Source organism: Oncorhynchus clarkii, chromosome 17 (genome assembly GCF_045791955.1).
Source record: "Oncorhynchus clarkii lewisi isolate Uvic-CL-2024 chromosome 17, UVic_Ocla_1.0, whole genome shotgun sequence".
NCBI classification, from domain to species: domain Eukaryota; kingdom Metazoa; phylum Chordata; class Actinopteri; order Salmoniformes; family Salmonidae; genus Oncorhynchus; species Oncorhynchus clarkii.
The window spans coordinates 41,876,725-41,890,211 of NC_092163.1; the positions used below are offsets into that span (position 1 = coordinate 41,876,725).

Below are 13,487 nucleotides of genomic sequence, written 5' to 3' on the forward strand. Positions count from 1 at the left end.
TTGCACTCCACACTTTCCCTTTCCCACACTTGCCCTTTCCCAGCTGGACAAAAAGAACACCTATGTGAGAATGCTGTTCATTGACTATAGCTCAACACCATAGTGCCCACAAAGCTCATCGCTAAGGACCCTGGGACTAAACACCTCCCTCTACAATTGGATCCTGGACTTCCTGATGTGCCTCCCCAAGTGGTAAGGGTAGGTAACAACACATCTGCCACGCTGATCCTCAACACGGGGCCCCTCAGGGGTGCGTGCTTAGTCCCCTCCTGTTCACCCACGACTGTGTGGCCAAGCACGACTCCAACACCATCATTAAGTTTGCTCACAACACAACAGTGGTAGGCCTGATAACCGACAATGATGAGACAGCCTATAAGTAGGAAGTCAGAGACCTGGAAGTGTGGTGCCAGGACAACCACCTCTCTCTAAACGTGAGCAAGACAAAGGAGATGATTGTGGACTACAGGAAAAAGAGGACCGAACACACCCCCATTCACATCGACGGGGTTGTAGTGGAGCAGGTTGAGAGTTTCAAGTTACTTGGTGTCTACATAACCAACAAACTATCATGGTCCAAACACACCAAGACAGTCGTGAAAAAGGCACAACAACACCTTTTCCCCCTCAAGAGACTGAGAAGATTTGGTATGGGTCCCCAGATCCTCAAAAAGTTGTACAACTGCAGCATTGAGAGCATGGTTGCATCACCACCTGGTATGGCAACTGCTCGACATCTGACCATAAGGAACTACAGAGGGTAGTGCGTATGGCCTAGTACATCACTGGGGCCAAGCTTCCTGCCATCCAGGACCTATATACTAGGCAGTGTCAGAGGAAGGCCCAAAAAATTGTCAAAGACTCCAGTCACCCAAGTCATAGTCCGCTCTCTCTGCTACCGCACGGCAAGAGGTACCGAAGCACCACGTTTAGGTCCAAGAGGCTCGTTAACAGCTTCTACCCCCAAGTCAGAAGACTGCTGAACAATTAATCAAATGGCCACCAGGACTATTTAAATTGACCCACCACCAACTATTGTTTGTACATTGTTGCTACTCGCTGTTTATTATCTATGCATCGTCACTTTTACCCCTACCTACATGTGCAAATGACCTCGACTAACCCGTACCCCCGCACAGTGACTCGGTACCGGTACCACCTGTATATAGCCTTGTTATTGTTATTTTATTGTGCTACTTTTTATTAGACTTTTTACCTTAGATAATTTAGTAAATATTTTCTTAACTCCATTTCTTGAACTGCATTGTTGGTTTAGGGCTTGTAAGTAAGCATTTCACGGTAAGGTCTACACCGGTTGTATTTGGCGCATGTGACAAATAAAATGTGATTTGTATTTGATTTGTATGTTACATACTGGAGCAAAGTTGATCTTTTAAACATATATATTTTTTTGGGGGGGGGTGTAGGATAGAGAGGAAAGACAAGAGGAGAGAGTTGCTGAAACAGCAGAGGGACAGATTCCAACCCATACTGCAGAAGTATGTGTTCCGCGGCGCTGGCTTAAACCATAGAAGAGATAATCTTACATGACTGGACCCTTACATGATGTATTCTTTACTGAGGCTATACTGTGGGTAAGCGTGCGGTAGAGGCCGTTTGAATTTTATATTTTTGATGGGCCTATACTAGTGGTGTAGGTCCCACTAACTCAACTTTGGACCTTGAAGCAAGTTCCACTGTAGGCGTGTATGACTGTAGACTTCCGTATGTTTAATTTACTAGGGTCGTAGGTATGCATGACTGTAGACTTACGTATGTTAAATTTACTAGGGTCGTAGGTGTACATGACTGTAGACTTCCGTATGTTTAATTTACTAGGGTCGTAGGTATGTGTAACAGTATAAATTTTAAACCGTCCCCTCGCCCATACCCGGGCGCGAACCAGGGACCTTCTGCACACATCAACAGTCACCCTCGAAGCGTCGTTACCCATCGCTCCACAAAAGCCGCGGCCCTTGCAGAGCAAGGGGAACTACTACTTCAAGGTCTCAGAGCAAGTGACGTCACTGATTGAAACGCTATTTAGCGCCCACGCTAACTAAGCTAGCCGTTTCACATCCGTTACATATGCATGACTGTAGACTTACGTATGTTAAATTTACTAGGGTCGTAGGTGTGCATGACTGTAGACTTACGTATGTTTAATTTACTAGGGTCGTAGGTATGCATGACTGTAGACTTACGTATGTTACATTTACTAGGGTCGTAGGTGTGCATGACTGTAGACTTACGTATGTTACATTTACTAGGGTCGTAGGTGTGTATGACTGTAGACTTACGTATGTTTAACTTACTAGGGTCGTAGGTGTGTATGACTGTAGACTTACGTATGTTACATTTACTAGGGTCGTAGGTGTGTATGACTGTAGACTTACGTATGTTTAATTTACTAGGGTCGTAGGTGTGTATGACTGTAGACTTACGTATGTTTAATTTACTAGGGTCGTAGGTGTGCATGACTGTAGACTTACGTATGTTTAATTTACTAGGGTCGTAGGTGTGCATGACTGTAGACTTACGTATGTTTAATTTACTAGGGTCGTAGGTGTGCATGACTGTAGACTTACGTATGTTTAATTTACTAGGGTCGTAGGTGTGCATGACTGTAGACTTACGTATGTTTAATTTACTAGGGTCGTAGGTGTGCATGACTGTAGACTTACGTATGTTTAATTTACTAGGGTCGTAGGTGTGCATGACTGTAGACTTACGTATGTTTAATTTACTAGGGTCGTAGGTGTGCATGACTGTAGACTTACGTATGTTTAATTTACTAGGGTCGTAGGTGTGCATGACTGTAGACTTACGTATGTTTAATTTACTAGGGTCGTAGGTGTGTATGACTGTAGACTTACGTATCCTTTGCTGGGGCTGTAGGTTCGTATGTGTCGGCAGACAAAGAGGTTGCGGATGAGTCCGTCAGTCTTGAGGGTGTAAACCCTTGGGGCGAAGGAGAGCACAGGACGCTCCTCGGATGAGGCAAACTTCATCTGAGCCAAGTTGTGGATGAAGAAGTTCAACTTAGTGGCAACACTGCCCAGACTGGACTCTATCAACCTAGAGAAAGAGAGACAAAAGAGAAAGACAGAAAGACAGGGAGAGAGAGGAGACAGAGGGGGGAAGAAAGAGAGGAGAGAGAGGAGACAGAGGGGGGAAGAAAGAGAGGAGAGAGAGGAGACAGAGGGGGGAGGAAAGAGAGGAGAGAGAGGGGGGGGGGGGGGTATGAGTCAAACAATTGACAACAACCAAAGCAGACAAGTGAAAAAAACAGACAGAGACACACAGTCTATGGAGTTATTCACAGAAGTCATAGTATCATGTCAGATGGCATCACTCCTACGTGACACTCGTCCCTCAACCAATCTGTCATGTAGAATGTGGAACTCAGCTGTGCTGTAGAACTCAGCGCATTAATCAGGGCAGAACAGATATCATGCAAATTTGCTAGAGCACCAATACACTAGCTAGCTAGCATGATGGGGTACTCAGAATTGAGAGTGTGAACTAGCGTTGTTAGCATCCCTCCCTTTTGTTTCATATGGATTGATTTGATACTAGTTCAGCCAGCAAGCAGCGAGCAAATTTTCATGCACATTTCAAATTTCATAAATTATTCTACCATCAAAAATTTACGGTGTCACCTTGGTAACATTTTCGACAGCATATTGTAGCTGAACTTCTTTCTAGCTATCCCATGGGTGTTTGCGAGTTATCAGACGGCCGCCTGCACTGATCTATCTGACGTCAGACATTGAAACAGAAGTGTGTGTGTGTGTGTGTGTGTACCTGGTGAAGTACATGGTGGCGTCAGCCTCAGACTCGTGAGGTCTCAGCGCGTCGTAGACGTACTTCAGATCATCCAGGTCGGACAGCTCAGGGATGCCACACGACAACATCTTACACAGAAAACACAGGAAAACATCAGTGTGTGTGCGTGTGTGTGTGTTTGTGCGTGTGTGTGTGTCTGCGTGTGCGTGTGTGTGTACGCACCAGTCCCAGTAGGTTGAGGAAGAGGTGTGCGTGTTTGCGGATGAGGTTGTAGGCCTCACAGCACAGGTCCACAAAGTCATGGAAGCGACTGGAAGGTTTGTCTCCTCCGTTGATGACGTAGGCCATGTCAGAGGTGAACACAAACGGAGCACGGTCCCTGACAATCACAAACACACACGCACAGAGAAACACTAATCAGAACACAGGGCGATTGGTCTCTGCCAATAGGAACAGAACCATCTTTAGCGGTCTGCCAATCAGAAAAAGACAGTTTCCGGGATCCTTGGGATGTCCATACCCTAAGCCCTAACATTAACTCCTACCCTTACCGTAACCATTTTAAATGTCAACTTCAGTGGGGTGACATCAGAGTTGGGACATCCAAAGGATTCTAGATAGCAAGGACCCTTCGGTAAGGCATAGCCAAAAACAAAGACTAAGTGGCTAAAGTTGTGATCCTCTGTCCCAGCGATAGGGGCTACGGCTAGATTTTAAATTGAAGTTGGGCATACATTTCCCAGCGTCCTCTCTGCCTCACGGGCTCACCGTTTGATGTTGCCAAACATTTGTGCATGTCCCAGGAACTTGCCGAAGTCGATGTGGAACATGTGACCGCTGGTCTTCAGCATGATGTTGTCGTTGTGGCGGTCACAGATACCCAGGATGTAGGTGGCCACGCAGCAGCCTGCGCACGAGTAAATGAAGTTCTCCACAGCCTAGCATGCCGTGGAACAGGGTTACAGGTTACAGGTCAAAGTGTGTACAACAGAGAGAGAGAGCGAGAGACAGAGAGCGAGAGTGTGTGTGCATATGTGTGTGTGCTTGAGTGAGTGTGTGCGTGCGCTTTAGTGACCGTACCTTCTCGTACTCGTCCTCTGTAGGGTTGTGTTTCTGTAGCCAGTCAGCCAGGGGGCGGTCCTTAAAGGAACCAGTCACTCCATGTTCCCCCTGGATCTTCCTCAGAGTCTCAGCCTGGGGAATCATCTCCACCATACCTGACAGAGAGAGATGGGGAGGGAGAGGGGAAGGAAGAGGTAGAGAGAGGGTGGGATAGAAAGGAGGAGAAAGAGGGGGAGGAGATAGGTAGAGAGGGGAGCGAGTCAGTACTGTAACTCATCCCCAATTTATATCTCCACCCCCCTCCCCCCTCTCTCCCTTCCTCCCTTCTCACCTCTGCCCCGTCCAGTAGAGAAGCATCTGAAGATGACCATCCTCATGTCCAGTCCCTCCTGGATCCAGATCTTGTTCATGATGCGGATGATCTGCAAGGTCAGCATGTCCTGGCGCAGGTCATCACCTGACTGTGAGGCAGAGGTCAAAGGGCACAAGACACAGAGGTCACAGAGGTCACAGATGTCGAAGGTCAACAAGGGTTCAGAAAGGCACAATTAAGTGGTTTGTTGATTCAGTAGTTTAGAATATGTGCCTTGAAGATGACGTTGATGTTGTCTCCTCGAGGGTCCAGGTTCTGGAAGGACAGTTTGAGGGGCACGGCATTGGAGTTGAAGTAGGAACACGACTGCAGACCGGAGATGAGAGAAAGGATTAGAGATCAAATACACACACACAGGAGCGTACATACAGACTAAAAACACACACCGGACGGAGCACATACACACACTAAAACACAAAAGGAACATACACATACTACAATTGAACACAGAACACCCAGAGGCAGACATACACACAAGAAACCAAAGACACTGTGCATTAGCATTTATGCAAACAAACCATGGGCATGCGTCCCCATTCCCTACAGTATCCTTCATTTGACCAGGGAATTATCATTCATGAAAGCGATGATACTTGGGTCAATGACAGGAACACAGGCTTAGGCCCAGACTGGCAAGCTTCTAAGCAACTGAGGAATCATTGCGTAAGACAAATCAGAAAGGTTCAATCTGATTATTATGTAACCGCTCTCCCATTGTAATGGGAACCCGGCTAAATTCTGGAAAACTGTCAAATCCTTCATCCTCTCTGCCAACATCTTAATTCAGACCGGCTTCATTACGGACACAAATGCCATCATTGATGCATTTAAATCACCATTTTATTTCAGTGGGCTATCTCTTTGAAAGGAACTAATAAGCCTATTCACAATGCTATTGGGTTGGATGCTTTTCTTTTAGGCTATTTAAAAAATACGTCCGGGATGCTTTGCTAGCAATAGACAACAATAAATCCACAGGGGGCGACCAATTGGATCCCGGTCTGCTTAAGTGTGCAGCGCCCATCAATGTTGGCTCAATAACCCTCATTTTTTATTTAATATTGTTATCATGAAATTTTCCAAGTATGGAAATCAGCTCTTGTGCTGCCACTCCATAAGGGAGGCGATAGTAGTGATCTTAATAATTATCGCCCCATTTCAAGACTTTCTTGTCCAGCTAAGATTCTATAATCCTTGGGAAATGTACAACTTTGCTCTTTTTATCTGAGAAGTGTATTTTTTTTAATGTAAACCAGGGTTTAGGCCTGGGCGTACTGCAGGACTATTACAGCAACCACTTTAGTTGTTAATGATCTTGTCATTGCTTTAGACACTACAATGAAAAGTGCTGCTTTGTTTGTGGTCCTGCCAAAAGCTTTTGATACTGTTGATCATGCTATTTCACTGAATAAGTTGTCCTCGATAGGCCTGAGCTCTGACGCCTGGTCATGGATTTATAATTATCTTAGTGTCAGACCTCAGGCCATTGTGATTGACGGGGTTTCTTGAATTTCTTGAAGTACATAAAGGTGTTCCGCATGGGTCTATACCAGTGTCACGCCCTGGCCTTAGTTATCTTTGTTTTCTTTATTATTTTGGTTAGGTCAGGGTGTGACGAGGGTGGTTTGTGTAGTTTTTGTAGTGTCTAGGGGTTTTTGTATGTCTAGGGGTTTATATGTCTATGGTTGCCTAGATTGGTTCCCAATCAGAGGCAGCTGTTTGTCGTTGTCTCTGATTGGGGACCATATTCAGGCAGCCATATTCCTTAGGTATTTTGTGGGTTATTGTCTATGTGTAGTTGCCTGTCAGTACTCGTGTCTCATAGCCTCACGTTGGTTTTGTTGTTTTGTATAGTTTGTTTAGTGTTCTTCGTCTTAATAAAAGAAGTATGTATTCTCATCACGCTGCGCCTTGGTCTCCTCGTTGTGACCAACGTGACAACTAGGACCTGTTGTTTTCAGTATTTATATAAATGCTATTAATCTGTTAACATTTTGAAATGTATGCGGATGATACTATTACACAGGCAATTGCCCCGACTGCTGACCTGGCTATGACAAGGCTACAGTCCGATTTTGCAGTTGTGCAGGAAGCCCTTACTGATAAAGACGAAATACATGTTGTTTTCTAGTTCGTGTCCGATTGTCTCGGGTGGATTACATCTTTACTCATCGGATGGTTCTATAACCGAACGAGTCCTTGCATCCAAACACCTTGGTATTTGGATAGACAGTGACTTATTGTTTTAAAAAACATACCACCGAGCTTGTTAAGAAACTAAGACTTAAATAGTCTGCTTTTGTTTCTTCTTTTTTACAGAAACAGATCTCGTCTCTCTCTAGATAGCAGGTTGTGCAGGCAACCTTTCTTCCGGTTCTTGATTATGGTTCTACTATTTATCAAAGTGCACGTGCCTCTACGTTTTCATAGCGCCCTTCCTTTTATCACAGACCGTTTTATTACTCATCACTGCATTGTTTACCAAAAGGTTGGCTGGACGTCTTTGAAGTCACCTAGGTCACATCCTCACGCTCTTTTTGTTTACACAGCCCGGCTCCGCAAACTTCCGACTTACCTAACATCACTGTTAAGATTGAAAATGACAAGTTATCAAACCCCTTCACAGGGTTAATTAACTCTGGAGACTCCTTTGGTGTCTAGAGAGTCAGGTAAATCAGCCTTTCATTTCCGTGCACCTTACGTGTGGAATGATCTAGAATACACTTTAAAATAGGAGGAATTGGTGCCTCTAGGGCATTTCAGACAGTTGTTAGGGGACCTTTTAACTGAAGAATGTGTCCGTTATTTGATTGTGTAAAGCTTTTCGTGTATAATAATGTGCATTTTATTGTGTATATGAATGTGTAGCTTAATGTGTTTATTGTATTTTGATGTGTATTGCGGTGCATCTGGGAAAGAGACTCGGTCTCAGCATTGACTCCCTGTCAAAATAAAGATTAAATTAAATAAACACGTACCTGTATGTTGACGGCTTTGACCAGCATGCCAGGGTTGAGGGGGAGACGGCAGCTGCTGCTGACTGAGAAGAACTGCCTGACCTCCTCCAGTCCCTCCCGAAGGATGGCCTGTCTGCTGGAGGGAGAGGTGTCCCGGACACGTTGGGCTACTTTAGCCAGGATGGTGACCAGCCAGCACTGTCTGTCAAACTCCTCCCTGAGGCCCCGACCCACGCAGCACAGCAGGCCTGCTAACAGGTGCTGGTACCTCCCACTGAACTGACTGTCCTGCAGAGTGTCCTTCAACAACCTGGGAGAGCGAGAGAGAGAGGTTCAAAACACGTAAAGAAACTGTTTTATAACAATTGCCGTGTATCCATCCTTTTTCCCCCTTGAGGCAAGCACCGATCTATAAATGATCTGGTGGTCAAAGTAATGTTACCATATTTATTTTCTTCACAAATTCAATCAATTCAGGTCTGTATTCTTAAAGTAATGTAGGAAAGAATAACGCATTTCTGAAGTACTCCAACAGGGCCAATATCTCCCTGGCTACTGGAATTTTGGAATTTAACACGTTTCTTATAAAATCAAAAACATTTGCAGTCAGTCTCTCCTCTACTTTTAGCCAGGAGAGACGGGCATGCATATTATTGGCCGTCTGATTACAGTGAAGAGTACGATGTGCCGCTCTGTTCTGGGACCACTGCAGTTTTGTCTAGGTCCTTCTTTGCAGCACCTGACCATATAACTGAGCAATAATCAAGATAGAACTAGAGCTTGTGGGACTTGCTTTGTGGAGTGTGGTGTCAAGAAAGCAAAGCATCTCTTTATCGTGGACAGAACTCTTCCCATCTTTCAAACCATTAAATCAATATGTTTTGACCATGACAGTTTTACAATCCAAGGTCACACCAAATCATTTTGTCTCCTCAACTTGCTCGACAGCCACACATTATTCATTATCAGATTCAGCTGAGGTCTAGAACGTAAGTAATGATTTGTACCAAATAGAATGCTCTTAGTTTTAGAGATGGTCAGGACTAGTTTATTACTAGCCACCCATTCTAAAATGGACTGCAACTCTCTGTTACGGTCCCTTGTGCAGTACTGTATATTGTGTAAATATATACAATTGTGTACTTTGTGTTCTGATGCTATTGTGTTAAGTCATTTTTAAGAATCCATTCAGAAAATCCTAATGTATACTACATAAAGTTTGTTCTGGCATTTCCCAATCTGTCCAGCAGGTGGCGACATGTCTTCAGGACAAACATGCATACAAAGTGTCAATGATATCGTACATTACTGCATTGTCATGTATGGGCTCCGGTGCAGTACTGTATGATTAAACGGGTGTTTCTGTGAGCGAATGTGAGTCATGAGATGACTGGTCTATGTGAATTAGAGGTGGTTGTATGTACAGTGCCTTCAGGAAGTATTCATACCACATGACTTATTCCACATTACAGCCTGAATTCAAAATTGATTCTTTATTTTTTTCTCACCCATCTACACAATACCCCATAATGACAAAGTGAATACATGTTTTTGGAAATGTTTGCACAGTTATTGAAAATTAAATATAGAAATTTGCATACAGTGCCTTCAGCAAGTATTAACACCCCTTGGCTTTTTCACATTGTTGTTTTACAAACTGGGATTAAAATATATTCTGAAGAGCTTTCCACACCTGGATTGTTCATCAAAATTCTTCAAGCTCTGTCAAATTGGTTGTTTATCATTGCTATACAACCTTATTCAGGTCGTGTCATATATTTTCAATCAGATTTAAATCAAAACTGTAACTCTGCAGCATTCACTGACTTCTTGGTAAGCAACTCCCATGTAGATCTGGATTTGTGTTTTAGGTTATTGTTCTGCTGAAAGGAGAATTCATCTCCAAGTGTCTGCTGGAAAGCAGACTGAACCAGGTTTTCCTGTAGGATTTTGCATGTGTTTAGCTCCATTCAGTTTCTTTTTTATCCTTAAATACTCCCCAGTCCTTAACGATTACAAGAATACCCATAACCTGATGCAGCCACCATCATGCTTGAAAATATGAAGAGTGGTACTCAGTAATGTATTGTATTTGCCCCAAACATAACACTTTGTATTCAGGATAAAAAAGTGAATCGCTTTCCCAAATATTTTGCAGTATTATATAATTTGTATTCTGTACAGGCTTCCTTCTTTTTACTCTGTCAATTAGGTTAGTATTGTGGAGTAACTAAAAAGTTGTTGATCTATCCTCAGATTTCACCTATCACATCCATTCAACTCTGAAAATGTTTTAAAGTCACCATTGGCCTCATGGTGAAATCCCTGAGCGGATTCCTTCCTCTCTGGTAACTGAGTTAGGAAGGGCGCCTGTATCTTTGTAGTTACCGGGGTGTATTGATACACCATCAAAGTGTAATTAATAACTTCATCATACTCAAAGGGATATTCAATGTCTGCTTATTTTATTTTTACCCATCTACCAATCGGTGCCCTTCTTTGCGAGGCATTGGAAAACCTCCCTGGTGTTTGTGGATGAATCTGTTAGCAATTCACTACTCGACTGAGAGACCTTGAAGATAATTGTATGTGTAGAGTACAGAGATGAGGTAGTCATTCAAAAATCATGTTCAACATTATTGTACAAAGAGTGAGTCCATGCAACTTATTAAAAACATTTTTACTCCTGAACTTATTTAGGCTTGCCATAACAAAGGGGTTGAATACTTATTGACTCAAGACATTTCAGCCTCTCATTTTTTATTAATTTGAAAAGATTTCTAGAAACAAAATTCCACTGACATTATGGGGTTGTGTGTAGGACAGTGATACACAATCTCAATTTAATCCATTTTAAATTCAGTCTGTGACACAATAAAAATGTGGGAAAAAGTCAACGTGGTGTGAATACTTTCTGAAGGCACTGCACGTGTCATGTATACATGTGTATATGTCTGTGAGAGCCTACATCAAGTTGTGTGTGACAGAGAAGGCTGAGTGTACGGCTGATATCTGAATTCGGTCTCACCAGAAGAGGTAGTGCGCGATGCGCATGTCCCCTATGGCTCTCCGTAGCAGGAAACGTACCAACGGGCTATCAAGGTAACACTCATATTTCAGAGCCTGAGAGAAAGCGAGAGAGATGGTTAGAGAAAGGTGCAACGGATAGGTGTAAGAAATATGGATATAGCTCCACATAGCCATTTGATGAGGTGGTCATAAGGTGTTCGTGAAGTGTTTGTAAGACATTCATTAAGCATTTATAAAGGTTTTACCTGCACCAGCTGCGGCAGGAAGTCCAGCAGCTCAGGGTCAGAGATGGTGTCCATCCACTGTACTGCAGTACGCCTCAGCTCCTGATCAGGGAAGCTGACAGACATTTGAATCCATTATGCATTCAATTATTACATTGTTTCAATCCAAAATGATGACATATTTGAGAGGTCAAACAAACGCATGGACTTCTACTTTGAAGATAAATACACAATGCAGAGGATGAGAGTACTAGAATTAACGACCAATAGGGAATTGTCAATGTAAATGGGATTTGGGTTTCAGTTCAACATCTGTTTAGAATCTGTGGATTGTCACTCCTGAACTCAGAGCTACGTGTGCTGCGCTCTGTACATTGAGTCTGGGGCAGGATACTTGTTATTTGGCAATTGGCCCAGTTATACTGCAAGGACATCTGATTGGTCAACCCCAGACTAGGGTGGGGGGTTATAAGTGGCATCCTGTTTCTTTGTTCGGTGGAGAAAAGCTGAGGACAGGGGAGACTGAACGTCTATCTCCCAGCATAACATCTATGATTTGTCCTTCTCAAATAAACCTATTTTTCTCCCTCTGATTTGCTTTGGAGTTTGTATAATTGAAGAATAACATCAATTGATAACACTTGGTGCCGTGACCCGGATGATTTGCTCTAAACAACCAGAAAAACGTATCACCTGTGTGTTGATCCAGAGGAAAGAGAGAAGGCTGCGCGCAACCCACTTTGGGGAGTCAACTCATAATCTCCTGATTGACGGCAGAATTGCTGGGTGAGTCTGGACCAATATCATTTAAAAAGAACCAAATCAGGTTCAAAAAGTGCATGCAATGAGTGATATGTATCTGTGATGTATAAGCATTCAAGTCCTTTGTTGTATTACAGAGTTTAGTCCTTTGTTACTCGATTAAAAGGTTGGAGTCCTTACTCTATTAAAAGGTTTGAGGCATCTTGTTTTGTGAAACCTTCTTGTTGCACAGAAGTGAGTTGCTAGTGAAGTAGCAATTTTTACACGTGTGGTTAATGTAAGCCTTCAACAAGCTCTTAGTAATGAACATAAGTTATGGGTAGCCAGGCCCTACAGAAACAATTTGTGTTCTAGAAGAGGTTTGAGTCCTCAAAAGGGGTTATATAAATATATATATTTTGGGGATAAATACATATATAAACATAGAGATATATATTATACAACTTTGGAAGTTAATATTATGACATTGCAGAGAGAAAATTGTAGTTTGAAAGCTCTTGGTGAACAAATAAAGACCTTAAAAGGAGAAATTCCCTATTGCAGCAGGAGACACAGGTGAAAAAGTCAGACGTGACCCCGACCTCTGTTCTCCAATCTATCCTCACATTGAGTTGTGTAAGGCAGATCAGGTTTCAAGCATCTGGTCAGCACTGCCTGGCATTGAGTCAACAGATTCTGACAGCAGTGACGAACGATGTCTTAGGCCAACCAGAACACAGGCTGTAAAAGGGAGGTAAGACAAACCTCTAGAGACAGTAATCACACACAAATCAGCATCTCCAAAACAGTTGGATGAATGCTCAAAAACTTTGAAGCATCCACGAGACGTGGGTATCAGAGTTGTGCAGGTTCTGAGTGAAACCAACAACATTATTCGTTCAGTAGAAGAGAAACCTGGTGTGTGTTATTATTTTGGGATTTCGGGTCACTGGCAACGAGAATGTCGGAAAAGAAAACGTGATTTTATGAAAAGTGGAATCGAGAAGAAGGGCCCATCTAAGTGAAAATGGAATCAGGACAACAGCCCCAACGGCACAATGTTGTTGCAGAAATGTAAGAAGCTCTCTTTGGCTCAGCAGCAGAGTTTGCTGGATGCTGTGGAGGTAAACTAACAGACCCCCTCTTACGTCCCATCTCAGCTGGTGTACATACTGTATCAAATCGGATGGAATATATGTGAATATGACTGTTAACAACGTGGCAGGAGATTTTTTTGTAGATACGGGTGCTGAAGTCACTGTATTTGATATATATATATCTTATGCAAAACATATATGATATGTCCTCAGT

General features: G+C 43.2%; 1 protein-coding gene across 1 annotated transcript in view; it reads right to left on the reverse strand.

Annotated features, from left to right (window-relative positions):
- LOC139370869 (phosphatidylinositol-4-phosphate 3-kinase, catalytic subunit type 2 beta) overlaps nucleotides 1–13,487 on the reverse strand; it is a 66,233-nt gene that overhangs the window by 6,937 nt on the left and 45,809 nt on the right. Inside the window, exons 17-26 of the mRNA XM_071110703.1 lie at nucleotides 11,457–11,550; nucleotides 11,210–11,304; nucleotides 8,203–8,491; nucleotides 5,438–5,530; nucleotides 5,183–5,312; nucleotides 4,870–5,006; nucleotides 4,558–4,727; nucleotides 4,012–4,168; nucleotides 3,808–3,917; nucleotides 2,877–3,078 (exon numbers count right to left, since the gene is read on the reverse strand). Coding sequence (XP_070966804.1) covers nucleotides 2,877–3,078; nucleotides 3,808–3,917; nucleotides 4,012–4,168; nucleotides 4,558–4,727; nucleotides 4,870–5,006; nucleotides 5,183–5,312; nucleotides 5,438–5,530; nucleotides 8,203–8,491; nucleotides 11,210–11,304; nucleotides 11,457–11,550 — 1,477 coding nt within the window. The remainder of the gene's footprint in view (nucleotides 1–2,876; nucleotides 3,079–3,807; nucleotides 3,918–4,011; nucleotides 4,169–4,557; nucleotides 4,728–4,869; nucleotides 5,007–5,182; nucleotides 5,313–5,437; nucleotides 5,531–8,202; nucleotides 8,492–11,209; nucleotides 11,305–11,456; nucleotides 11,551–13,487) is intronic.